The sequence below is a fragment of the Melospiza georgiana genome, chromosome 5 (assembly GCF_028018845.1).
Source record: "Melospiza georgiana isolate bMelGeo1 chromosome 5, bMelGeo1.pri, whole genome shotgun sequence".
NCBI lineage: Eukaryota > Metazoa > Chordata > Aves > Passeriformes > Passerellidae > Melospiza > Melospiza georgiana.
The window spans coordinates 35,041,366-35,068,313 of record NC_080434.1 but is presented as its reverse complement, the minus strand read 5'-3'; the positions used below and the strand labels follow the sequence as shown (position 1 = coordinate 35,068,313).

Below are 26,948 nucleotides of genomic sequence, written 5' to 3'. Positions count from 1 at the left end.
CTTAGTCTTGTACATTTGGAATCATACTGAATATGATGGAAATATTTACATTACAGTGTGATTGAAATAACAGCTACTAAAATATCTATGTATGTAGACTTGTATCAGTTAGCAACCTCCATTTTGAGAATCATTTAGAGCTGAAAAAGACAAGAGTTTGCACAAACACAGACTTGTCTTACGTCTGACCAAAATCCTTTTCACCCAATGGTTTTGTATCTGTATGACTCTACTGATGTGAAGTTATTTATAATCTAAGTACTGTGAGGAAAAAGTCCTGGGTACATTAATTCTTGCTGCTGTTCAAACTGCAGGTTTTATTTGCATTTTAGCCAGGTCAAGTGAAATGGCAATGCAAGACAGAATCAACATGGAAATTAGAGCTAGAATGGGAGACTGAACTGCCCTTGGGTATAGACTGCAGCATTTCATCTGACTGAAATTTCCTCATTTGAGCATTTGTCTGGGGAAGGTATTTTTAAAATTCATAGAAACAGAACTTAACCTCTCTTAAAACTGGATTACAGGAGAGCCTGCATTCTATGTCACAGTCTAACTAGGCTCACAGACAAGGGATCACACAAATATATCTATCTGATGATAGAAACTTGCACTGTGAAACTTCTGCTGCTTAAGTCCATAAGGTAAAAGGGACAGGACTTCAGGAGCAGCACATTTAGTTTTCTAAGGGGTGCCAAGTTTTAGAATTTGTGGGGGGTTTTGTGGCTATTGTTTTTTAATGACTTCATCTTCATCTTTGAAATAAAGAACTGAACATCTATGCAGCTCACAGCCATCTAAAACATTCCCTTTGTCAGGAAAGGTAGCCAAACAAGTAACTCCTACTTAATTTTGTCTTTTCTCCCTTCTCATGAATTTGCTTGTGTCATGTCCTGAATTCCTGTACAATGCCAACGACCAGCATGCTTTACCTCAGAATCCATAGGAGGGTATTTTCTGCCTTTGCTCTTTCCAAGACACTTGGTTTTTCCTTCTTCCAAGAGCTGACACCAGAATCCTTTATGAGAATCGAACCTGAAACAAACATTGTGCACTGTAAAATTTGCGTGTAATCAAATCTAGGAGTCAGAATCCAGAGAGTGAATGCTACATTCCTGACTGATATAACTGAATCTGTTTTTCAGCTAATGCCAAAAATAAAGAGAAATTATTCTGTTTGCTTTCTGTTTCTGCATATCAGCATTTCATGTTCCACTTATGGAAGTAAAATTCATTTTGATCCATTGCAAAATTCATATGCAATTCTCACAAAGCAGCACTTTGTCTGTGCTGCTCTACTTCCGCAACAGCCAAGTGGCTCAGTGAATGATGCACAGAAAATTTAACCCCAAACTCAGTTCTGAACAATCCACCCTACTGATAGCTCAAGGAACTGTGAAGGGCTTTGTTCTGCAGTGAGTTGACTTACAGGCTAGCTGGTATTTTAGGAATGTAGGAACATGTGAATATGATGAACTGATTAACTCACGTTAGGGCTTCAGAGTAATTATAATGAGGAGAGACTCCCAGAAACTTCTGTACTTCATCCATTACAGTAGATGGGTCAGTTCTCAGCTGCTGTCCATCAATAATCAGCAACTACAACAGACAAAATAAATGGAGGCTTCAATTGAAAGTCATTATTTCAGGCTTGCAACTGCAACTTCCACCTCTGTAAAGCTCCACCATTTGAAGAGTACTGCCCCAGGGAACAATAATGGGCCCAGTCTTAATTGTCATCATCATTAATGATCTGGGAGCAGGGTAAATAGCATTTTAATTAAATCTGAAATGATATTGCATTGGAAGCTGTTGTGACAACAGAGAAATAGCAATGAAGGATCTAGAAAGATAAGAAATACTGTCAGGAAAGTGAGAGAGACTGGCCCAGCAAAGAAAAAATTATATTAATGGCTACTACTTTTCCAGATAAAACATAAGGCCATCAGGGCTGATTCTTCACTATCGCTGTGGGACATCAATCTGGCAAAAATCTGCATGACAATGCATATTATTCAATATTCATGGGTTACTTGTGGAGAAAAGCTAATGAAAACATAATGAGGAGAATTTCATTCAAGAGTCAGGATATTACAGCATTGTGTATCTCATGAAGAGATATACAAGGCTGGCTGAAAAGAGAGTATGTGGGGAAAAACAGCAGCTAGAGTCATCAGAGCTTCCTTGGCACACTCTGGGGAAACAGAAGGTGCAGACTCCAGCCAACTTGTCTCAGCTACAAGAGCCCTGGATAAACAGAAGGTTGGGATTGCAGCCAACCTCCCTCTAGCTGTTGGGTGGGGAGCAGTGCCAGACACACTGCCAATGTCACAAAATTCCATTCCAGAAATAAATCCCCAAGGAGATAGCAATCATGTGATAGTGTCTGCCTGGTGTGCTGTTATCACATGACACTCAGGGCTTAGGATGTGCATCTTTTGAAGCTTGACCTTACACGAGGCCAGAAGGAGGGTAATGATTTGTAGGATTATCCCCAACATCAGCAGTCAGCAGGCAAGACTTTTACAAAGGTAAACTTTAAGGACAGTGTGTATATATACATATATATATATATGTATATATACACATACATATATATATATATATATATAGAGAGAGAGAGAGAGAGAGGATGAGGATGTCAAGAGTCTTGTTCACCTGGTAAGGTGGGAAGTAAGTGAGCCATCTCTCAATGTGGGTAGCATACCATCCAGGCGCCAGGCATCTCTTCTGCAGAGCTCTGAGCTCAGAGGGGGCTCGAGGGCCAGCTGTGATCACCTGATAGAAGCTGAATTTCAGAGCTGCAGGATCTTCATGGGATCGCTGATGCTGGAAAAGAAGTGACATTGCTGCAACTTTACAGACCACAAAAGCTGGGGAAACAAGGCAAAACTCATTGCTCTTACTGACAAAAATTTCTTAGCCTTTCCTGTATTTTGAGCATTAACTATATAACTGTGTCTATATAATTATTTTTGTATGTGCTGATTGCATTAATTAATTAATTAATTTTTACATGCTTGCATCATAGATAACTTGAAGAAGTGGTTACTGGTTTAACCCTTAAAATATGCCAGGTATCTCAGCCCATGGGTGATGGTCAGTGACTACAGGGATATATCTGAGAGGATTCAGGGTGGATGCCTGGCCTGCAGCCTGCCCACGTTCTCCCAAGGGCTCACCTGGTACCAGGAGTAGGCGCGGTCCGACGGGTCAATGAGGATGGTGATGATCTTGGCCTTGGGGATGAGGGAAGCAGCTCTCCTGGGAGCTTCCTCAGAATGGAAATAGTTGGCACTTTTCTCAAAGAGGAAGTCAGTGGTGACATTAGAAGGAGTTGGAAAGAAATCCATGTACCTGGGAAAGCAATATCGTCCTCAGAATTACTTAAAAGTCACACAAAGGCTGATAAATCTGTTAAGCATACTTTATTCTATACTCAATTAAAATAAAAGCCTAAATGCAAAAACAAAAAAGAAAGCAAACCAAAGCTTACATTGTATCTTTCATCATATTTTACTCAGTACTAGCTTCCTCTCACTAAATGTAACTAGACATTACAGCTATTTTTTTTAACTGGATAAAAATGTTACAGTATTTATGTATTTAAAATTCACGAGTTCTCACTTTTCAGTCAGAACAAACTGCTGAAGTCTAAAGTATAAATTGAGTTTTCCAAATCTGGCCTTTTGCTGACACCAATTGAACTGAAATACTGTAAGAAAAAGCTACTTAGTATCAATCAGATGCTTTCACTGAGAAGAGGCAGTTTATATGGGAAGATGATGCACTGAAACAATCCCCCATAGCTTCATCAGGTAAAAGGTTTCTGAGCAGTGACAGAATTCATTTATTTTTCTGTGAGTCACATTTTGGGGGAAATTTGGGTTGTAGTTGTTTTAGGGTTTTTTGTGAGTTTTCCTCATCTGTTATGAAGCTGTAGTTAAATTCCTGCAATTGCTTTGTCATCTAAGGACTTCTCTATCCCTGGCCCTCAGATCACTTCTTGTTATTGTTGGGGAAAACAATAAATAAAAAATTTGGCCCTTTTGACTTTTCAGTTAACCTGTACTGAGAAAATATATGTTTAAATGTTTGAATGTTTAAATGTTTAATGTTTAAATGTTATTTAAACAGACTCTTCTGAAGACCATGCTCATGGACAGATTTCCTCCAGTGCTTAGACTTTGCTCTGTTAATACAGATGAGCGACTTCCAATACAAATGATGGGCTCTTGTGGGCTTTGAAATTGTAACCACTGAAGTCAATGGACTTTTATTTCCCAGAAGTGTTAGGGCTGATTTGATGAGAATGATGAAGCCGAGAAGGCTTTAGGGAAACTTGTCCAAGAAACCTGTAACAAAGCTTACATAAAGAAATGCAGGACGGTTTAGACTTCTTAGAAGTCTAGACATAGGAATTTGGACTTCTTAGAACTCCTCAGAAGTTTTTAAAGAACTTCTTAGAAGTTTAGACTTCTGCATTTCAATGACAGCAAGAAGTTGTTATCAGTCAGTTCTTATCTTACTATTCTGCCATGTCTGTTGGAAGCCTGCAATTTACACCTACACAGCTTTCAAAAGGGCAATACTGAGGTTCTGAGGGCTAAAAGAATCCTCTTCTGCTTCTGTAGTTGGCCCTGCTCTAAATCCAACCCTGGACAAAGACTAAGAGGCAGCTCAGGGACAAAGCCCTATCTCCACAACTAAACCAAATTGAACTGATTGCTATTTGTGATTCTTGCAGGAATCCCAGCTAATTAATGGACTAATGAGGAGAGCCCTTGTATCTAATTACAAAGAAGCTCATTACAAGCTATCATTGAAGCACACTATCAGACTAGGTGGTCTGAGAGATCTGCCTGGCAGTCAGAATGCAAATCTAACAATTAGGCAACTACACCAAGAGGGAGTTCTGAGGATCTGAGACTTGGCAGGGGCGGCGGGGCACAGAGTGGGTGCTGTGGTGAGCACCTGCCCAAGGGCTGTGCCTGGTTTAGACAGGCTGCCCACTGTGAGCTTTACTCACAGTGCCACGTTAAAGTGAAGGTAATCTGACCTGTGTGTGGCAGCCACATTGTACCTGCACCTTAGGGAAGAGGATAAGGCAGGAGGAAAGGGAGAAGCAGCACAGTAGCTTTCCAGCAACATGAAGACACTGATTTTGTGGGAGAACGGGCCCAATGTACTTGGGCTGCTCCATCAGCACGGAGCTGCTCTGCCTCGCCTGCATGTCCTCCTCACTGGCTGCCAAAGCCTCAGCAGCCATTTCCCAGTGCCACTCACTCATTCCTTCACCCAGCACCTCTCCACTGGCACAAGAGCTGACTCAGCACCCTTCCCAGTGAGAATGTGCCACAGCAATTACACCTCTGGGAACACGAGCTGTGTGCCAAACAAACTGCATCTGATGTGTCTGCACTGAGAGCACAGAACAGCCTTCACCCTGCTCATTTTATGGATGAATACAGAGTCAAAGGCAATAAAAGTATTCTCCCTTAAACTGGGGGCAAAATAAAGAAACAAGACAAGAAATCAATAATCCTTCCCTGGTGCTCCCCAGCTGCTACAGCATGTCAGCAGCTTTCATGCTGCAGTGCTTTACAGTGCAGCACTTGGGGAAAACAGAGGAATCAGGTGCAGCTGTGCCCACGGAGCCACAGTGAGTGTGGCAGCAGGGACACAAACTCTGTCTCAGCACCACTCACTGAGCCACACAGACCTGTTCTCCTAATTACCTGATCTTTAAAGAGCATTTTGAGAGGCTTTCCCTGCCCCCATTTTTTATTATTTACATTATTGCTACTGCTATATTCTGTTTAAAGGAAGAAATGCCTCTTCCTGATAGCATCTTTGTTTTTCTCCTAAGAAATGAGATTTTCAGCAGGAACATAACTTTTGTGTCCATATATCCAACTACCAACCATTACTGTCCCACTTTCAAAGGCATGTGTAAAAAGAAATACATTATTTTGTTACTGCTCTGCACATAATATCTAAATATTTACAAGAAAGCCTCACAAAAGTTAGTGCATTTAAGATATTCTGTAGTAAGATCATTATTCACTTGCTTCTCATTTCAGAAAGATACTGAAGGTTATTTTTTATCTCACTTTATATATGCACAGTTACCATTACCAACAGTAATGTCATTTTTCTATTGTTCACAATATATAAACTTTTATATTTATACTAATAACCCATCTTACCAATCAATCCCCCTGTGGTAGTTATTTCTATTAAAGAACTGTACCTCCTCAAAGGTTTTTGGGCTGGGGGAGTTACTAATGATGGAAGGATGCATGATCAGGAACAAATACAAGGCTGTAGTACCTGCAAATAGGATAAAAGTCCAAGATTTAAAATAAAAATATACACACACACATTTTTGGGGGGATCATAGCTGCAGATAGGACTAAATCAGCTTTATTCCATTTCAATTAACTGAGGGGATGTTGATTTATGTCACCTAAGATCCTGCACTTTCTGAGCTTTTAGAATTAGGACATTTAAATAACTGTAATTAGTTAATACAGACAACTGGGGTACCAGTGTTGAAATCTGTTTTTCCAACTTAAAATAGTAGTGTTTTAAAAAATAATGATTTATGTATATGAGACTGTCACAAAGATAAGTTTTTAAAATCTTGCATTCATTTGCTTTTGGGGATTGGTGAAGATAAAAGGAATTTTGCAATTTCCTGATTACAGAGAAGAAAAATAACCATTGAGTAAATTTATAGACTAGTGCAATCTTGTAATTAAAACTGCCCATTAGGAACTTCTTGACTTGAAAAAAAATGCCAAGAAATAATATTCTATGAACAAGACACACACAAGAACTTGCAATTCAGAATCCAACCCATCTGAAAGATGTCTCTGTCCTGTCCTTTTCCTTCTTCCACTTTGACAAGAGCTTGTCTGTCTTGTTCACCTCTTTTTCAAGTTTACTCATTTTGACATAAAAAACCTGACACACACCTGAACCCTGCATTTTCAATGTGTACTGACTGCTGTCATAATTTACATGATTTAAGCTATATTTGCATGGTATCCAAAAATAACAAAATGCTGTTGGATGATCAAGATCTCTACAGAGCAGCCTGAGTCAGCAGTGATGAATTGTTTTATGTATTTGAACTTCCACACAAACTATCCTGTTGGAATAAAAGAAAATCTCACCAGTTTTCTGGGGTCCTACAACCAAGAATTTTGGTAACCGATCACAGGTTTTTTCCTTAGACCAGATATCTTTGTGCCGTTTGTCATCACAGGGGTTCTGCAACGGAGAAGAAAACTCAGAATTTCATTGGTAATCACATCTGAGAAGGTTCATATATAAATTACCTATTTTTCACCCATGTACAAATATTCTTACCAGGAATTATTATTTTTCCTTATGACTGAAAACCAATGCATTCCAGAACTATTCCAGTGACTCTGAATGGGATTTCCAATGTAACCAGGTCAGAACCTGATTCGCTTAAGAGTCTGGAATTTTTTTTAAGAAGCATGTTGAAGAAATATATCCTACACGTATATAGTTGCCCCATTCCTGTAACAGCTACCACACTATATATGCTGCATTTTAAAACTAAAAGAGTAAGCTGATTATGATTTAAGGCTTTCTATTCACCAATACATATTCTGATCTTCCATTTCAAATCAGTACCTAATAGTAATATTTAATCTTTGCTGCTTCAATTGAATCAGTTTAAATTTGTTCTGGAAATGCTACTCACAAACAATTTTTGACACTGTTGTTTGGCAATACTGCACTGAGATGAAGAGAATTATCTTCATGTACCCCTCTGAGGCTTAAGAATATATATCTGTATTCAAAATCACATCAATTATGGACAAAATGCACCACATACAGTAAGTCTTAGTGGCTGTAACTTAAAAACGTCTTTTTTTATCATTATAATTCTAAGTACTCATAATTTTCCAAGTAATTTGGCTACAGGGTAATTTCCATTTTAAAAATTATTCTTAGTATTATGTAAAATCCTTGACATTTCCCCCTCTAGTTCAATGTTTTATTCAAAACCAGCATGAATTCCAAGATGCATATTTAAGTACAAATTTGCAAGCTCAGGTCCTAAGTTGGCAATTCAATATTCAACGCTGGAAAACATTTTAGTAAGCAAGCTTAAATACATTTTAATGTTTGATTTAGTAAAGTTTGCTCCTTAGAGTATATCCACCAAGCCACCTTAATAAGATTTTATTTGGGTTAATATTATCACTGTCAGGACTCAGGTATCTACAGCTTCTTGGCAAACTTCTTCCTTGGGCAGCTCCCAGCCTACTGTAAATAACTTCTGATTATCTCATCTACTTCCACCTGGCTAATTAGGGTATCCATGGTCTTAATGCTATTTTCTCTTCTTGGATGCCCTCTTCTCCTTACATACTTGGAGATAAACCCATTTCTTTAACTGCTAGAAGATGCATATAAATCTGCCTGTCAAATGCTTTAATCCTGTTAGTTCCAAAAGGAGAAGAGAAATAACACAACATGGACTTGCCTGCTTTTCCCCACATTTTTAAAGGCAAGTAGTGTCACAAATAAAACAAATTAAAGATAATTTTAATTGCACATCCTAACGCATATTAATTACATGGCCTTTAACAAGTGATGGGAACCACAATCACATCCTGAAGCTTCAGTTGCCTTTTTTATGGAACAAACTTAAAAATATACTGCTTTTCTCTACAAGAAACTGAAACAAAGAATTAAAAAACCCAAAAAACCACCAAGACAATTTTTTTCCGGTCTCTTGCTCAGCCTTCACCTGCCAGAGAGGGTCCTTCTGCTCAGGGAATAGCTCAAAATACTTGTGAGCCAGCTGGACGGGGGGCAGGGTTTGCAGTTTCAGGTTTGTCCAGGTATGCACGAAGTTGGCCAGGTTGACAAAGGTGTACAAGCCCAGGCGGTCGTTGCCGTAATTGGACAGGTGTGTCATGAAGATGCTGATCTGGGGAGACAAAAGGAACAGCACACCTCAAGTCCCTGCATCGCTAGATGGCACTGCAGCCCCAGGGAATGGAATTCCCATTGCATTCTGCTCTTTGGGCAGCAAGCCTCGGATCACACTCAGACGGCCCTCACTACCCCGGCCCCTCACTGAATCTCATCCCTCTGCTCACATCAATTCCATGCAAGCAGTGAGGAAATCGCTGGAACAGGGGCCATGAGTTCTGGGAGCTTCAGGATGTGCAGTGCTGCCCTGGGCTGGGGCCACACTGCCAGCACCTTTATGTGCACTTACTTCAGAGCACACAGCAAAAACAGTGCCCGCTGCTTTACTTTAAGGGGAATATAAATGAAATATTAAAAAAAAAATATATTTCTGTATATTCTATACTACAATATAATATCTGTTTATAATATACGATATCAGTTTATAACATAATATCTGTATATAATATAACATAGTATCTTTTTATAATATAATTTCTGTTTTCATGGAAGAGTAAGGATGCCACAGACCAGGGAAACAGCTGAGCTCTATTGCTGTGACTTTAATATGCAAAACAGATAAAAAAAAAAAAATCTGAAACCTGAGTACTTTCAAATAACTGCATGGAATATTCCCAAACAAAAAACACCAGAAGTTTGAAAGCTGCTGGTGTGTTACTCTCCCAGTATCTTACTATGAAGGTGATACACCTTCATACACCCTGCCATTCCAGCCCTTGCTCCAACTGCACTTCTGCACTCCCAATGGAAGCAATGCTTCCATGGAGGTTTCTCACAGGAAGGGCATTTTTGGAGGGACCTAAACTGAGCTGGTGAACAGAGCAGGGATGCACAGACTGCAAGGATGGGCTCTCACGGACTGACAAAGGGCTGCAGACAGAACCCCCTGTTTTCTACAGTGATCCTTTTCCAAGGAAATTTTTCACTGATGTAACAGTCTGCTCTTGCACTGAAATCTGCAAACCAGTGATTTAAGTTTTTTTAAAGTACAACTCCCCCAAGATACACTCTCCAGACCAATTTCCATTAAAAAATTAGAAACATGACTCTTTTTATAAATAATTCTGCTAATGCCATGAATGAGCAATTTCTATTTAAAGTAAAACCTGAAGGAAGCTGCTTCAATAAAATAAAAGCTTATCATGGTCATAATGCTGAAAGTAGTTCAGGAACTGAAGTTAATCTTTTGTAAAGGAATTCCAGTCCTCAGCTTCAAGAAAGAAAAAGAAAATAATGAAAACTGGTATTTACAGTAAAATCAGAAGATACACAGTGCTAAATCACTAGGAGATGATCTTTCTTTGTGGGTAGGACTGAGACTGAAAACCCCTTCCCTTTAGGCACCAGATGTGTAACCTTTTCAAGTTTCCTTTTTCATCTCAGTTCTCAACTCAGGAACAGAGCAGCCACAGGACCACGTTGTTCTCACTAAAGTCACAATCAGCAGGTTTCCATAAAAAAGGTTACCCTGCTTTCCTGACAGCCCCTTTCTTTCCTACATGTGGGCTGAACTCTGACATTTTAATGTCAATTCATCTCCTGGCAACTCCTTACCTGCCAACAGCTACTGCACTGCCATGAAAGAAAAAGAAAAACAAGTTGAAAAGATTGCTAGTTCAGGGAAAATATAATTATTATTTCCCTGAAGAGAATATCACTGTAATTTCAAGAATGTCAGAACAGGCTCAGAAATTGACTGGACATATCATCATAAATAATTTCCAGCATACAAAACTGTGTCAGTGGAAGGGAAAAATTATCCAAGACCTAAGCTCTCATTTTAGTTATATTTTTTAAGTCAAATACTTCATGGTTAATTATTTACAGCACAAAAATGATCAAATGCTGGTTGAAAACTTAAATGGCTGAATCTTGTAAAGAAATCCATACTTAGCCAAGCAGATACATGACTTTACATTGTAGAAAAAGACTCTTCTAGATGGCATCATAAATATCAGAATCAGCTGAGAGGGATGGTGGATCACTCCCCACTTGCCTGTGCAGAAGGATGGGAACACACACCAATCCCCTTCCATCTGCAGGTGGTGCCATTTCACACCAGGACAAAACACAATGATTATTTTTTCCCTTCCATACTGGTTTTATGATGCTGTAATTTGCTCTATTATATCATGTTCTGAGTAATTCAAACAAGTTCTAATTAACAAAAATCATTATTCTTTCTCTGCAACTAATAGCATGCTAAAGATTTACTCTCTTGCTTCTAAAGATGTACTCTCTTGGAACCACCATCCTTTTAGGATTCCTTTAGGAGCTCTAAAGGGAATCCTTTGTGGCCACATCCCAAGGCTAGATCTAGTAAATAACACCATTTGTTCAAAAATCTTCCACCTCTGGGAAATGCTGTAAAACACAGAACTTCATATATTTCTTTATTCCTCCTTCAATAGGGAAGCAGCTGCGAATATATTTATATTTACTCTAACAAGCATTTTAACCTCCCTTTCAGATAAAAAGGGCTGATTTGATTTTATTATTTCCAGCACTCTTCTCGAGTAATTTCTTTCAGGCATCTCAGCATTTTCTTTATTTCAGTGCAGAAGGATCACCCTTTTTTAGCTGTTCCTCACAAACAAACCATCATCTTGGTTGCACTTCAATGCACGCTCTCCACGGGATTTAATATCCTTCACAAGGGAACTGAAATGGAATGCAGACAGTTTTTAAAATGATGCTTTGGGACTAAATCTGGCCTCTGGGCAGCAGCTCCTTTGCTACTCTCACACAATTTCACATCAGAGCTGCAAAGGTGCTCTGCCTTCTCCTTCAGCTTCTCCTCAGGATTTTCTTATTGCCCAGAGTGAAAGGATCTAAGTTTCATTTGCTCTCCTTCCTGAGTCCTGATCTTATTTGGGATTCTGACTGGTAGTGCAGAAATGTAGGGAAATGAGAACAAGCAGTCAGGAGACAGAGCTTTTATCTTTTTGACTGCTCATTCCATACAGTGTATTTCCTTACGACAACATTTCCCAGTTAGAGGCAATAGCTTTTAGGTCAACAAACCGGAGCTGAGATGGAGAAGGAGCTGCTGCTATTAAATCATGTCTCAGGAAAAGATGAACCAGCATGATCTAATTTATGTATCAAGAGCAGAGAGATGCTTGATAAACAACTTACACAGAAGGAAACAATGCAGCAAGTTACCCAACTTCTAGTGATGGATGTCAGCTGGCTGGGTATTTTAAAAAATACTGATCACTACAAAATCAAGATTATTAGGATCCTGCACCTATTGAAAATATACAACAAGGACACTACTCAAAGCAAGCTTCTGGAGTCTTAGTAACAGCTGCTGTTTTCTGATAAAACAGAGGAATGATATTACTCCCAAAGGAATGATATTAGCATTCCCAAGAGTGACTAGCCTTCCTAGGTCCCCTGGCTTCTTCAAGGAGTCTCTCTCAAGCTGCCAGGATCAGACCCCAGAGCAGAGAGAAGACTTTTTTTACATATCAACTGCAGCAGAAAGGGAAGTGGAGGGAAGTCTGAGACTCGCAGGACACTGATGATCTTGACGAGTTTAATTACTCTGGCATTTCAAATCTACAGCTAGAAGAGCTGGTATAAAAAAAAAAACAAACAGGTAATGAACACTTATTACATACCAGGCACTTATTTTTTACCATATATAGATCTATTGCAGGCAATTCCAACTTGAATAAATTCCTACTAATAAACCACTCATCAAGGTACTTTAGTCAAAGGCACTATGTCACTCTCCCATCTGTGCAAGAACATAAGTAGCACTGAGGCCTCCCAACCCAATGAAGTTATGGACAACCCTTCAAATTGAAGTTAAATTGTGATTGACAATTAATTTTGTGGTCTCAGCTAGGTACTCACAGCAGATACATTACCAATTTGGAATATTGCTGCTATTTTAGCTACTGAGCACATGTTTACAGGCCATGAGAATACATCCAACTCTCACAACACCTATATTCCAATCAATTTGGCATTGTGCACACTGTTTACAGTTCTGCTATTGTTTCCAAGTTACATCAAACAGTTTTGCTTCAGCTATTCAGAGTCAGTAACAGCAGGTTTTGCTCCATTAGACTGCCAAACTGATGGAACAACAAATCAGAGCAGAGTCTACATTGAATAAGTATTTTTAATAGCTGGAAGACAGTCCTTTCAGACCTGGATGCTTGCAGAAAAGCTGTGCTCAATTCCACCACGGAGATTCCAGCCTGCAAGTCCCTTTTTAACCCTGAGGTTGTCCTGCTGCTTTCACAGCTGCCATGGACCTGTCCACTCCATTTACACAGTGGTGTCTCCACCATAAATACAATGGAGCCAGGGAAGAGTTATGAGCTCAAACAAAATCATGTATTTGATGTAGTTCTGAATTGTTGATCTGACAGTCAGGAACCTCAAGTTCATTTTCCGCAGCTGCTCATTCCCCTGCTGACTCAGTAATGGTAGTACTGTTCAAAAGACTTGCTTCACTTTAAACCACTGGCACAAAGCTTTCCATTCAAGAATTTTAAGGATCACAGAAGAGTAAAGATTTCTGATTGCCACAGTTTCCATGCATTTCCTGCCCACTGTTACAAGGAATCAGCTCTAAACAGACAGCTATTCTTGTCTGTTCCACAGCCCCTGCACAATGACTGTTCACTTGGGAAGTTTTTTTTCCTTTCTTATTCCACCCACAAAATACCAGACTCTGTCTGGCTTTTATGGGTGGATTTTGAAGAATAGATAGGAAGGCAAAGAATACCTGAGCTTTGCAGTCAGCCAAAATGCTTGGCCAAACTGGCTTCTCTCCCTGCCCCACCTGATGGCAACTATTGTTGGAGTTACAGGCATGAGAGGACAGGGGAGAGTGAAATTGACGCCTTTCTCACCCATGAAATGGGCTAAGCCTGTCAAACTGAACATCTCTCCTGCTTCTCACACTCAGAACAGTTAAATATGAGGTTGTGCCATGCAAGATGGACAGAAAGGGAAAAACTGAGTCTGAGTGTCTTTGATTTTGATTTTCTTCTGTAGTGCCAGTTCAGGGTCACACTAAGACACAGCAAGTTCTGCTGATGCTCATACAAATCCTCTCATGTTCAGTGCTAAAGGAGATAATTCCTCCCTTGCTGCAAGTCAATTAGCTTAATAACAGCTCTACTGACTGCAACTAGGGAGAGGTAAAAATTAGAAGAAAATAATACTTAGAACTGAACGCACACAAAGATGACAATTATTTTAAGATCAGTCAAAGTGCCTAAAGCATTGACAGCCTTTCCTCTTCATCAGCACTGCTGTAACCACGTCAAGAGCACACAGCTGGCTACACATTAGTTCCATTGTTGGGCTGTCAACCATTTGAAGGCTTTGACCAAATTCCTCTCCACAGGGCATTTTCCCTTTCCATCTGCCGACACACAGTGCTTTGCAAGGAAGTGCATGTAAGTGCACGTAATGCAATTACTGCATTCTGTTTGTTCTTCTTAGGGGCAGAAAAGGTACAGAAAAATTTCAAGAACTGTTGGTTACCCTTCAACATTCATCTCATAGGATAGAAAAGCTCCAGATCTGTATCCTCTGCAGTTCAAAGGATCTGAGAAGCAATGGTACAGTTGACAGCAGTGTCTATACTGACCTCTTCATTATACATAGCTCAAAAGCTAATGGCTCACTTCCTACAAGGGACACATTTAGGAAACTGGTACAATTTTGTTCTAAGAAACACTAAACAGAAATTTGTTTTACTAATCCACGAACTTCATGGCATATTGCAGAGAGATGAATCTGAAATCACTGCAGATTCTAACTAGTTTATCAGGAAAAATACTTGCTAAAATGTTTTAAAGACAGTACAGTGGTATGAAAAGCAGTAACTATGTGAGACAATAAACTAAAGATGTGTCTGACTGCGTAAGATACTCATCACTACACGCTTCTACAATGCACATTTTCTTTGCAGCTTTGCCCCAGAATTCCCTGGCTAAATCAGTGCAAGTCCCTCAGCCTCCCTTAAAGTCAATTATTCAGCTGATAATGTGGGAGAAATAATGCCAGCACACCAACAATACAGGCTGCTGAAGCTTGCATTTTCTTTTCCTGTGAAATATTTTGTGCAAGATCCTGATACAGCACGATCTTGCCCAAGGGCTGCTGCAGCCAGCAAGATCTTTAACAGGAGATAGACACAAAAATATTACTTGAAGATTGGTAATAGTGCTCTCTTTTTCAGCTTGGTGGCACTTCAGAATTTGGGATGGCATACAGGAAGAGTGGTCAGGATCAGGCCCCAGCCACCAGTGCAGGGGTACCCATGCAAACCACAGGAACACAACATGCCAGCCATGAGATTTGCTGCTCCTGCACCAGTGCAGCTGCTGGTTCCCAGCTCCACAAACAGCATCTGCAGAGCAGCATTTCCTGAGGCCTTTCATACCTGCAGAACACCTGCTCTGGGAACAGGGCATCCCCCTGCTTTTCAGGACAAAAACTCACACTGCACACACAGTCCTGTGGCTTTTGTGGTTTATCCTGCACATGGTGGTTGATCAAGCACACTGTAAGCAGGCAGAGAGTCTCTTACATCACTGCACAGCCAAAGCACTGAGAAATCCTGGGCTTCATTCTTAGGGGCACTTATTTCAGAGTAGGGTACTCAGCTCCTGAAGTCTCAGCCTGGTAACTTACACTTCAAAAATTATATTCACTTCCAAATTAAATAGAATGAAGAAATTTGTTAAGATTAACATTTAATCCACATTCATATTTTCCAGGTTTGGAGACTAACTATTTATGTACTCATTATTGAGAACATTGTTTATCTGACATTGTAATGATTCATGGGCGGTGTTTTCTCTTAGTTTTGTATCAGTGAAAAATAACATTTTGAAAATGCCTCATAATGGAATTTTTGCATCCTCTCAACAGCTGTGTTTCACATAAAGAAAACACAGCCATTTTAATGAAAACACAAGAAAGCTTATGAAATCCAAAATGCTAGTCCATAGTTAGAATCCTGAAATGACTTAGTCTTCATTTTAATGCCTATATTTTTGCCCAACTCTGACTTGCAAACTATGACATAAATATATGCAAAACCTAAACCCCACAAATATAAAAATCTCAGTCTTTAAACTGACTATGTGTCAGGTTAATGCTTAGAACCTCAGGAACTCTTTACAGGCAGATATTTAGAAACCAGATGCATTGTCTTTCCAAAGGCATTCGTTAGAAGGGGTCTTGGGCAGATTTTAGCATAATATTCATTTACACTTATATTTAGAAAACACTGCATTTTAGCTTCTGTTCTTTTAGCCTGCATTGTATTTAGGATATCATAATTTTCAGAAGTAGGTGATCCCACAGTCTGCACAGCAATGCATGAATCACAGACCTAACTGTAATGTGTAAAAAGACATTACTGTACTCACATTCCAGGATGTCAGGCAGACATGATCAATCCTCCATGATGAATATCAAAAATCAGGGATATTTCACTGCTTGTTTTATCTTCCATTCCCTTCATTATTATTATTTAAAAGGCTTATGCCTCAAGAATACATATTAAATTTTGCTGCTTCCCTACATTGCAAAATAGTTTTTGGCTGTTGTGGCTTTATTTCAAGGTGGAATATATTTTGTCCTGACTCAAAATACTGTTCTGTGCCTTCCTCTAATTTGCTCACCGAGTAACTTCTAGTCAAACCCCACATATTGCCAAAGGACTGCTATGGTGCCAATGCCCTCCTCACCCAGTGAATTTTCCAGGTCTCAGCTCTATTAACCTGGGGTTGGAAGCAGATGGACTTGAAGGTCCCTCCCACCCTCAACCATTCCATGACTGATTCTATGCTGTGCCTGGAATGACACACATCCTCAAAGCCAGGACTGCAACACTGTGACCCTCTAGAAGGGAAACCACACGTGTGCTATGGAAATAAAGTTTTTATTTCCCAGTTCTGCTATGTGAACATGAAAAAGGGGAACAAAACACAGTAACAGTAACTGCTCTCAAAGAGCCAAAACTATAGCCTGAAAGAATCTGGGGCTTGCAAAATACACCTCCATATAAATTGCTGAAATAGCTTTCAGAAATTGTTTTCCTTTGGACTGCATTACATTGCAGAAGATTAAAAAAGGGCACATAACATTTAGGTTTATTAAAAAAAAATTTAGGTTATTCCAAAAGATTTGAGTGGAAATATGTTTTGTTCCCTTTGGTGTTCCCAGTGACTACATTTCTATAAAACAGGAGAACTTCATTTATATCTTTGATTTGGATCCCAAATGAAAACCTCATGTAAAAGCTTGTCTAAGAGGTCAGTTTTGAGGCAGCTGACCTAACCCCACACCATTCTGAAATACTACACTGCTCTCTTCTGTCAGTGCTCTGTAGTTTCAGCACCTCACTTCTTGTTTATCTCCATTAAAGAGAAATGAAAGGTTAAGCAGATATGGTTCATTTACTCAGATATTTTCTTTTAACTGTGTGATTCTTTTACTTGGATCTCTTCTTTGAAGCTGCTATGAGAGAGCAACTGAAATTTCTCTAAACTGATTGGAGCCCAAGCATTCCTTGCTTGCAGCCTTCTCACCTCAATAAGTGCTCCCAACACTTGGCATCACGACTTTGGCACAGCAGAGAAATGAACTTTACCTGAGATACTCACAGCAGTTCTTCACATTCTAATTCTCTGAAATATTAAATCTCAGGGGTCTTATTTCATGCAAAGAGTAAAGAACAAGACAGGCTGGCACTGCTGCATTACTAACAACACAGATATCAAAAAAAGGTGGAGACTGCTTTGTACAATTAACAGAACACACATCTTAATTTAAATAACTGAAAAAGCAAAAGAACTCACTGTCAGTAACCATTACTGTTTAGGAGACTCAGCTGAACAGCCCTGGAACATTCAGTGACTTTTTCTTCAATAATTTAAAAAAAACATTTAAAAATTGCACTGTACTTACTGGATTGAGAACCACTGTGAAGAACAACTCTCCTCCTTGAATACTTTTGTCTAATTCCTTTGGACCTCCAGGATACTCTTTATAGAAAATAGTGTGGGTGAATAAGCCACAAGTTTGCCTTGGAAGCACCTGAATTTATGAAAAATACATTAAAAATTCAAGAGTTTATACTTTTAATGAGATGATAAAAGTCAGAGAAGTAACACAGATAATTGCTGGGTATATTTGGCCTCTCAACTTTGCTGGAAATCAATACTTATCTAGATAAATTATTATCACTAAAATCATAGCATCCAAACATTCATCATTTTTTGTTTGAAACTGGAGACTGATCTCTATCACCAAATTACAATTCCAGAGCCTCATCCAACTCATCCTGTCCATAACACCTCATCCTAAATCCAAGTATTTGAAGTCTGGAGATTTAAAATAATGTGAAAGATAATCTAAAATATTATCAGTCTATATCGTATCAATCAGTTCCACTTTTATCTGAATGATGGCTTTGCTGTAAATTTAAACTGCAATTGGAAAGGTAAATTGGGTTTTCTTTGGCTTAGGCATCACCACCAATAATTCCACTATGACAAATAGGGAAATTTGTCAGTAATGCTCACCTTGTAATAAAGATTTACTTCTCATTCAACTGTGCTATTTTTTAAGACTGGTTGAAATACGTAGTACAAGCAAAATTATTTTCAAAAACAATCCAAGAACCAATCTTTTGAATATGAAGAACTTCTAAATGCAGTTATGTTTTTCATCAGAAACTCAAAATATTTTCTCCTGAATTCAGAAAATAATTTACTGAAGAGTATTCCAATTATGTCTATTCCTTATGGAAAATCAACAGCTGAGTATGGATGTTCATGTATAATGCTTAACTGGGATTGTTATGATAGATTAACTTTTTAAGCATACAAATGCCTTCTTTAACACTGGCTGTGGTTTTGTAGTTACTTTTTATTTCCTGCAGTTCAATTTCTCAACATGTTTTTTCTTGTGAATAGAGAATACTGTGATCATGAATTGTAAATTGTGTTGTCAGAAAATGTATGGATTTTGTAGATCTGCCATAGACTTGCCTAAGTTTTTAACAAACCTTTGCTTTTCACAGAAGAAATATGAGAACAATTTTTCACAGAGGCAGGGAATGAAGCTGTACTGGATGGGAGGTGCTCTGACAAATCTTACATAGCAATGCTCCTACTGAGTGTGTTCATTACTATTAGCCTGCAGATGTAAAATATTGATGCATTTGCCCTGGAGAACTGAGAGCTTGAGACTCCCTCAACAGGTGGTTTTATATGACTCGTTTTGGAAATAGATTTTTGGCTGCAGTGTCCTTGTGTTAAATCTCATTATGTGTCTTCAAATGATGTGTTTTTACAAATATTTATGGAAGGGATTTTTGGAGATTCTGAGTCAATCTGTCTTGCCCAAATGCTTTGTGCTCCCTAAGCACATCCACAAACCCATTATTTCACATGCAGTGATTGCTTTGAGGAGTATAAACTGTAGCTCAACTCTACACTGGTGTCAGTTTTGTTCCTAGATTTCTGGAGATCATTTTCATTTGCTTCACCCAAAAATAGATCAAAATGCTAAATTACTACTGCTTAGCTTAGCAAAGTGGTATCCATGGCAACCCAAGAACAAAACCAGAATTCTGTTCTAAGTGTTGTGCCAAGGCTCTCAACCACCCCAAAGTGCCTGCTGCAGCCAGAGGTACAACAGGACCCCATTTACTGCTCCCCCACATGCTCCAAAAGAAAGTTACTTGGGAAGATGCCACCAAGTATTTTGAAAAGCTGTTTTGAAACACTTCTGAGGTAATACTGATGAGATGTGAACCCAAAATAGCCTCCATCTCAGTGCCCAGATGGAAACAGCACAACCCTTCCATGCCAGTTGGGTACAAAAGCCCTTCCTTTGGCAAACATGGCTGTCAGTGACAGTGCTGAGAGTTAGGAAATTCAGCAAAGCAGTGGGATTTGAGAGCACTTGGGTAGCCTGGAGGTGGTGTGGGGGGTGTCTTCCTTCCTCACAGCTCCTGAGGCTCTGGGTTAAACCAGGCTGCAAAGCCCAGCTCGTATTTGTGTATGGCAGGAAGCCAAACAAGGGCAACCATGCACAGTTCACAGGGAAGACAAAAATATGTACCCAGCCAGATCCAGATTCTGAGGTGGCATAATCTGGCAATACTCTTTTGCAGTTAATGGTACCATACAAATTTAAAACCTGATCGAAATCTAACCCAGCAGAGTGTGTTAAATGATGCTAAATTGACTTTTTGCTCGAGCTCTCTGAACCAGCATTAACCACAGGACTAGAACAGCTAACAGCCTGTTAACTGCTGTCAGCAGGGTGCCACCTTTATCAGCAGAAACATCACCAGCAACAGACTGATTTTAATTAACAAGACACTATGAAATATACCTTGCTACTTATGCACAGCAATGTGTGCTTCTCGCAGTGTGAACTCTCAGGATACCCTGCTTTTCCACTTAAAAGGAAATGGTTCATGAAATGGCAGAGTACAAAATGAACATCAGCAACACAACTCACCATGATGTTTTTGTGGATGAAGCCTCGTCTATACCTTGCAGGTTTCAGATGTGGGTATTCTTCTGTGCTGGTTACTCTGATGTTCCAGACCTTTTTCCAGGCATCATAAAGTTGAACATGTACTGGATAGACTCCTGAGTGGTGTGGAGCCACTGCATAGCCCAAGTCAGTTGGAATACCATGTTCCTAAGACATGACAGAACAATGGCTGCACTCAAAAAATTAAACTTGATGTTCTGGTATTTCTCATTTGCTTTGTTTGTAAAAGACCAAGAACAGGTCTGAAATTCAAACAACAGTAATATCAAAATACGATTATGTGGAAGGAGATGGAGGGCAGCATGGTGAAGGCAAACCACAGGATTGTAAGACAAACCCTTTTTAGAAAATATTTTTGTGAGTAGGCAGGGAAGAAGGATATAAATGCATTTTACATTGGTTTATTCAATCTACATGAAACAGAAAGCTGCACACTTCCCAGTTCTTGCAAGTAATTTGCTCACAAACTCTGATTTCAGAGAGATAATCAGTGGCACATACTCAACACAACACGTTGCATTTGGCAGCTACAACTACAAAACCACAATTTCCACTACACGTCCCTTCATGATTACTTGGATGAGGAGCTGAATTTCAGAGTTACTGCATCTCCCCTCTAGTCCATTCAAAAGACAAATCCATTTTAAAAAGCAGCTGAACTATTTCAGTATCATGTTACAAATGGCAGACAGATAACCAGTTGTAACAATATACAGGCAGAGGCTGTACAGCAAACCCTGCTGTAGCACATTGCCTATTTTTGAAGACTGCTGGCATTTATTGTGTGTACATACCTTGGTGCCATTACATTCTCTTCACACCCAATGCATTTTCCTTCAGGTGACTTTTCAAAGGAACAGTTTATAGGAGATATTCCTTGTAGTCTGATCAGAGGAATGCACAGTACGTAAGACATCATTTTGCCATGATTTAGGAAGACTGCCTTTGTACTGCCTTTGAATTGTTAGAGTTTTTAATATGGCTTGAACTGATACAGTCATCACCACCATTTCCTAATCATACTGTGCATGCAAAGCATTGGCTGATACCTGGACCTCTTCCTTTGAATCAACTAGGTACTAAGGAACATGAAAACCTCTAGAAAAATGGGTGTGTGCTGTTAGTAAAACCATTTATTGTGTGTAACAGACACACCTGGTCCAGTCACAGTGGAGAACCCTGAGTTCTCTATGTTTAAAGAATGATGAAATTCTTGTTTGCCTTTAGGAATTTATGGCACACATAAAGGGCACCATGTGTAATCTGCCAAGCAGGAATGAGTAACATCTGCCCTCCTGGCTGTACTGCATGAGAAGATAAAGAGTAGATACTCCATCAGTTACACTGCTTCACACGATTTAATTCCATCACAGATAATCCAATTCTTCCTTTTATCTTTCTTACTGCCCTTAAGCATGCATAAACATCAGAAAGGAAAATATTCACAGATCATGTTAGAAACTGCATTCTCTAACATTCCACTGCATCTCCTTCATTTATCTATAAACAAAAGTCTGATTTTTAAGGCTTCTCCCCTCGAGTTCAACAATAGGCAGTAATAAGAACATAATCTAAATCTTTCACTCTAATAAGGGGCCTATCATCTTCAATGAATTAGTGTCTCCATTATTCCTCACTGACTGTTATACTCCCCAGTAAAGCATCTCCCACACAATACACACATTGAGTGAATAAAGCACCAGGCATCAGCAATTCTGGCCTCTTTCAAAAAAGTGGCTACTTCTCTATATTATTAATTTAAGTGCTCTGAGCAAATGAAACATAGTGAGTAGCTTCATATCTGTATGTCTAAACATGAAAAAAAATTAAAAGAAAATATTTGTAAGCTTTAAGAGCATTGAAAGTAGCAAAGAAAATGGCAACTGCTGAAGTTACATAAATCAGGGCTGAAAATGCATTATCCTTATACCACTCTAACAATTACATCTTGCACATTAATCCCAGAGGATGTCTTAGGCCACACAGAACTACAAGGACCATTTGATTTCCAGTGGAGCTTGCACCAGCACACAGAATCATATTAAAAGGGCAATTCTGGACACAAGATTTTTAAATTTCTAGGAATCTAACACCTACTGCAAAGCTTTCTTGAAAGGAAACATTAAAGCAGAGCTGTCCTGTACTCAGTACAACTACAATTCACAGCAAACAAGGTGAAGTCTTTGTTTGAAAGAAAGCATATGTCTCACTTAAAAGCCAAGATTTCAAATAAAACCTTTAATTGGCTGATAGTCAGGTCTATCCTTTTCTCCTACACTCACTGACACACGACCATTAAATGCACTCTTTGTTGTTCTGCTATTTCAAATCCTCCTGCTCCTTCCAGGAACAAAGCCATCACCTGCCAGCTAAAGAGCAACCAGGGGAATTCAAAAAGGAAGAAGTAAAATTAGGCTGTTGTAAGAGCAAAAGCAGTTCAGCAAACAAGTTATGTCTGCTGAGATATTTTGATACAATTAGGTCTTAACACCAGACCCCCTCTTCAGACAAATAATATGTTTTATATATGGCAATTTTTGTTTATTGTATGCATTTAACTGTGATCTGTTTCTCCAATATCCTCAGACCTAAAATTGGTTTTGATTTTTTCTTATATTCTCACTGAAACATTTTGATTCAGAGCTTTGTTGTCAATAAATATTAGTAAAGGCAATGCTTTTCAAAACAAGTTTACATAAAGTTGATGCAAAGGGAATATATAAGATGTTATTGGGTATCACTGCAGAACTGTATCTTTGAAAATGTGGCACACATCTAAGCCTAACATCCAGTGGTTTCACAAAGTCATTTGATACCTTTCAATGGAGTATTTATTCTTTCAGAAACTTGGGGGGTTTTTTGCTAGTCTAAACAGAATAATGGTTTCTGAGTACCTAAATTAAATAAAAAATGCAGAAATATAACTCACTAAGGCGAATTTTTTGTTGAGGATCATCTGCTCCACCAGTGAGGACTCATTGTGGAAGAGGTGTGGCTGCATGTGACTCCACATGTGGGGAAACCACCAGAAATCATCCACAGATCTCAGCAGCAGATCATCACCTTCATCCTCCTCCTCCGTCCCTGCGGAGGGAATTAAAAAAAAAAAAACAAAACAAAAAACCCAAACATTTCTGAAGTAAACTTTCTACTTTTATTATATTTTTACAAATGTTGGAAACAGTAAGAATGATGTTAACATAATAAACTGCAACCAGTTAAAATACTTCCTGCTGAGGCACTGCTGACAACATGGGACAGTCAGGAGCACTTGGCTGGCCCACATCCTATTTAATATTCTTTATCTATCCTATTTCTATATAGTTTTAAAACAAAATTATTTTAAGGGATAATATATACTGATATATTTCTACAGTAGAGATGAAACAATCACAAGGATGAACTGTGGTAGCTCAACAGATGCCTCAGTGAAATCAATACAAAATTTTAAGTGATTGGTGGAATTTGCCACTCAAAAGCAGACTGAAAGGAGCTAAATTTTAATAGAAGGGGAGAGGCATTTAATCTGTTCCATACCAGCAACTAATGCAGGAACACAGCATAGTAAACACATAGAGCTGTGACTCTACCATTCCTACTTGTCCTCACACTACACAGAACACCATCAAAATCAAAGTAATTTTAGTGTTTGATTCTTACCTGTGTGATAAAATTTTCCTGAAAATCCCAGGTTGAAAGTAAAATTTGTAATCTGGGCTCTCAAAAGATTCTGAGTATCAAGCAGGGCCTGAAAAAGAAGCAAATCAGCATATAAACATACCTGTAGAGAACACAACCTGGCACACAAACTTAATATAACAATATAAATATTTTTACAGTTGTGTGCCTTTTCGATTGGTTTTGCTATTTAAAAACAGCTCTTTATGCATGACAGAGAAGTACAGATATTTTTATTAGCACATAAAGATTAAAGACCACATGAAAACTCCATCATTTTCCTCATGAAGATAACCAGCTACTAAATGCTGGGTTATTCCCTGAATCATGAGAGAGGAAAACACAGGCACATGGAGAGAAAAGACCTTCCAGCAGTTCTTCAGTAAAGCTGGGCCAGAGCCAGGAATTCATTTCAGATCTCTTGTGCCCCCAGCACTGCTCCATTCACAAGAGTGAAGAGCAATTGTCAGAGTTACATTGCTCTGCATCAGCTCAAGTACATCCACAGCATTTCAGTCATGTTTCAAAATCATGGGCAAGGCAAAAAGAAAAATCTAGAGGGACAGCAAGAAGCTAAATCAACCCTACTCCACATCAAAAAACTGGATTGCAGATTCCCCCAAATTCTGACTAATTTCTCAGACAGTGAGCATACTGACTGTCAGCATCTGCGTACTTGAACTAAAGTACAAACAAAAAAACCAGCATGTAGGAAGAAGGGGGAAGCATTATTCATCAGGTACAGCTTCACTCATTAGTTTCAATATGCTCTTCTTGATTTGTTACTCCTAAAATTTACATATCGCATTCAGGAGTTCACTCCCAGACTCTTACACCCTGCTGTTCTCTCCTTCAGCCTTCCAAGTAGAACACAGAAATCCAGCTTTCCAAACTTTGCAAAGCAAAAACAAAACAGACGAGCAAAGGCCACAGAAAAGTTTTCCAAGTCAACATATAGTACAGCACAATGGTTTTAATAAATTGGTTGAAAACATTTCTATTGTCAGAGAAGCATGACTGTGCTATGAATGGGGAATGTATTTAACTGCACAAAACCGATTAAAACGACTGGAGATTTTCAAAGGTTGAAAGGTCTAGTAGGCACTCTACTCTTGAAATGCAAAGACAACTTAGTGCCTTAAAAATATGATCCAGTAATTTTAATTACTTTCCCTGGACATGTTCATTATATAAGTGATCAGCCTACAATTATATGCCAATGACAAAAAAAATAGTAGAGAGTCCAATCCAGTAGAAGTATTAAGCATTGTATACACTCAACTTAAAATTCCTTAAAATATGACCCATTTTACAGATTGAGGCAATATCCACCTTATTAGAGCACACAAGCTCTTCAGGTCTTTCCCAGGGCTCACATGGTAAAGATCATCATCTTTCACTGCAAAGCCTGAAAACTGTCCTGTGAACAAGAGACATTCTTAAGGAATGAGCAAAATGAAGCACGGAATGGAGATAATTGAACCCAAGCTCCAGAGTTATGAAGCAGAATATTAAGTGAAAAATCTTGCAATGCTGTAACAAGGGCTTTTGCGCAGGCTGAGAGTGCAAAGATCTCCAAGGAAGCTTCTTATTCTAATAAAAGGCAGCACATCTGCACAGGACTTCGATGAAAACCAACCCTGGGCTGCTCAGAATCTATTCAATGAAATAACCTCATCTCTGCATGGTTAAAAAGGTAGGAGGCAAATAGTTCAGCTATTCCCTTCCTGTGCTAAGGGCACACGTTGTTGAGGGAAGGGATGCTGAGCACAGCCTGACAGCGCGGTGGCACCAAGGGCTGCTCACTTCTTTCCCTCCACATTAAGAGCTGTGAGCATTTTTTGGAGCTGAAGGTTTTATGCTGTACCTTCCTAACACCTTCCCAGCTTGTCACCCCCAATCTGGTCTCCATCCAGCAGCATGGAAAAACCAGAATGACCAATAGGCTTTTAAAAGGGAGGAGGGAGAAAGGTGGCAGAAGGCCCAAGACATTTCTGCAATAATGCAACACAGAACTCACTTCTTCCCCGGGAATTAATTTTGCCAGTGTGGCCCCCACCTTCTTGCCTTGTGTTGGAAATGTATCAGCTAATTCCAAGGGTGTACCTGCTCTGCCTGCAAAGAGGGAGGCCACAGACAAGCTGTGAACCACTCTGGGTACAAACAAGCTGAGCTAACATTTGAGTTGTCGTGCCTATGATTATTTTCTGGGTGACTTGACATTTTACTCATCTTTCAGGTTCTAAAAACAAAATGTTAAAACTCATGAAAAATATATAGTAGCAGATGGCAGGGTGTATTACTGTGAGTTTCCATCAGAAAGACAGAAAGAGAGAAATGTAGGGGGACTAAAAGCCTGAAATTTCCTTTTTACATGCTGCTTTATAAGCTGAAGGCAAACTGCTGGTATTTTCTGGATATTTTATAACTATTTACGAACAGCACCTCTGGCTATCTGTATGAGATGTTACATAAATACACCAGTACTGAAGATTGTATTTTAAAACCGTCAAGTCTCCATATGTTTATAAATAATTATTTAGTACATGCTATATTTCTGCTGGTACTATAAGGAAAATAAAACATTAGCTGCATAATCCCTTTCATGTACACAGCTCCAATGGAGTACTTTCTTTTGAACTTTTCCTAAGCTCACAGACTAGGTTTAGGAAAATCCTAGTGCCAGAAATCAAATGTAAATGTTCAATACATGATGAAAGACC

At 39.1% G+C, this 26,948-nt stretch overlaps 1 protein-coding gene across 2 annotated transcripts in view; it reads right to left on the bottom strand.

Moving 5' to 3' along the window:
* The window catches only part of LOC131084154 (bifunctional heparan sulfate N-deacetylase/N-sulfotransferase 3), a 162,916-nt gene that overhangs the window by 114,290 nt on the left and 21,678 nt on the right, over window positions 1–26,948 (bottom strand). For both annotated transcript variants that reach the window (XM_058025331.1, XM_058025332.1), the window contains exons 3-13: window positions 24,208–24,295; window positions 23,477–23,631; window positions 20,509–20,694; window positions 17,941–18,069; window positions 8,798–8,980; window positions 7,182–7,278; window positions 6,210–6,333; window positions 3,183–3,357; window positions 2,659–2,829; window positions 1,490–1,599; window positions 933–1,035 (exon numbers count right to left, since the gene is read on the bottom strand). In XM_058025331.1, the coding sequence (XP_057881314.1) occupies window positions 933–1,035; window positions 1,490–1,599; window positions 2,659–2,829; window positions 3,183–3,357; window positions 6,210–6,333; window positions 7,182–7,278; window positions 8,798–8,980; window positions 17,941–18,069; window positions 20,509–20,694; window positions 23,477–23,631; window positions 24,208–24,295 (1,521 nt within the window). The remainder of the gene's footprint in view (window positions 1–932; window positions 1,036–1,489; window positions 1,600–2,658; window positions 2,830–3,182; window positions 3,358–6,209; window positions 6,334–7,181; window positions 7,279–8,797; window positions 8,981–17,940; window positions 18,070–20,508; window positions 20,695–23,476; window positions 23,632–24,207; window positions 24,296–26,948) is intronic.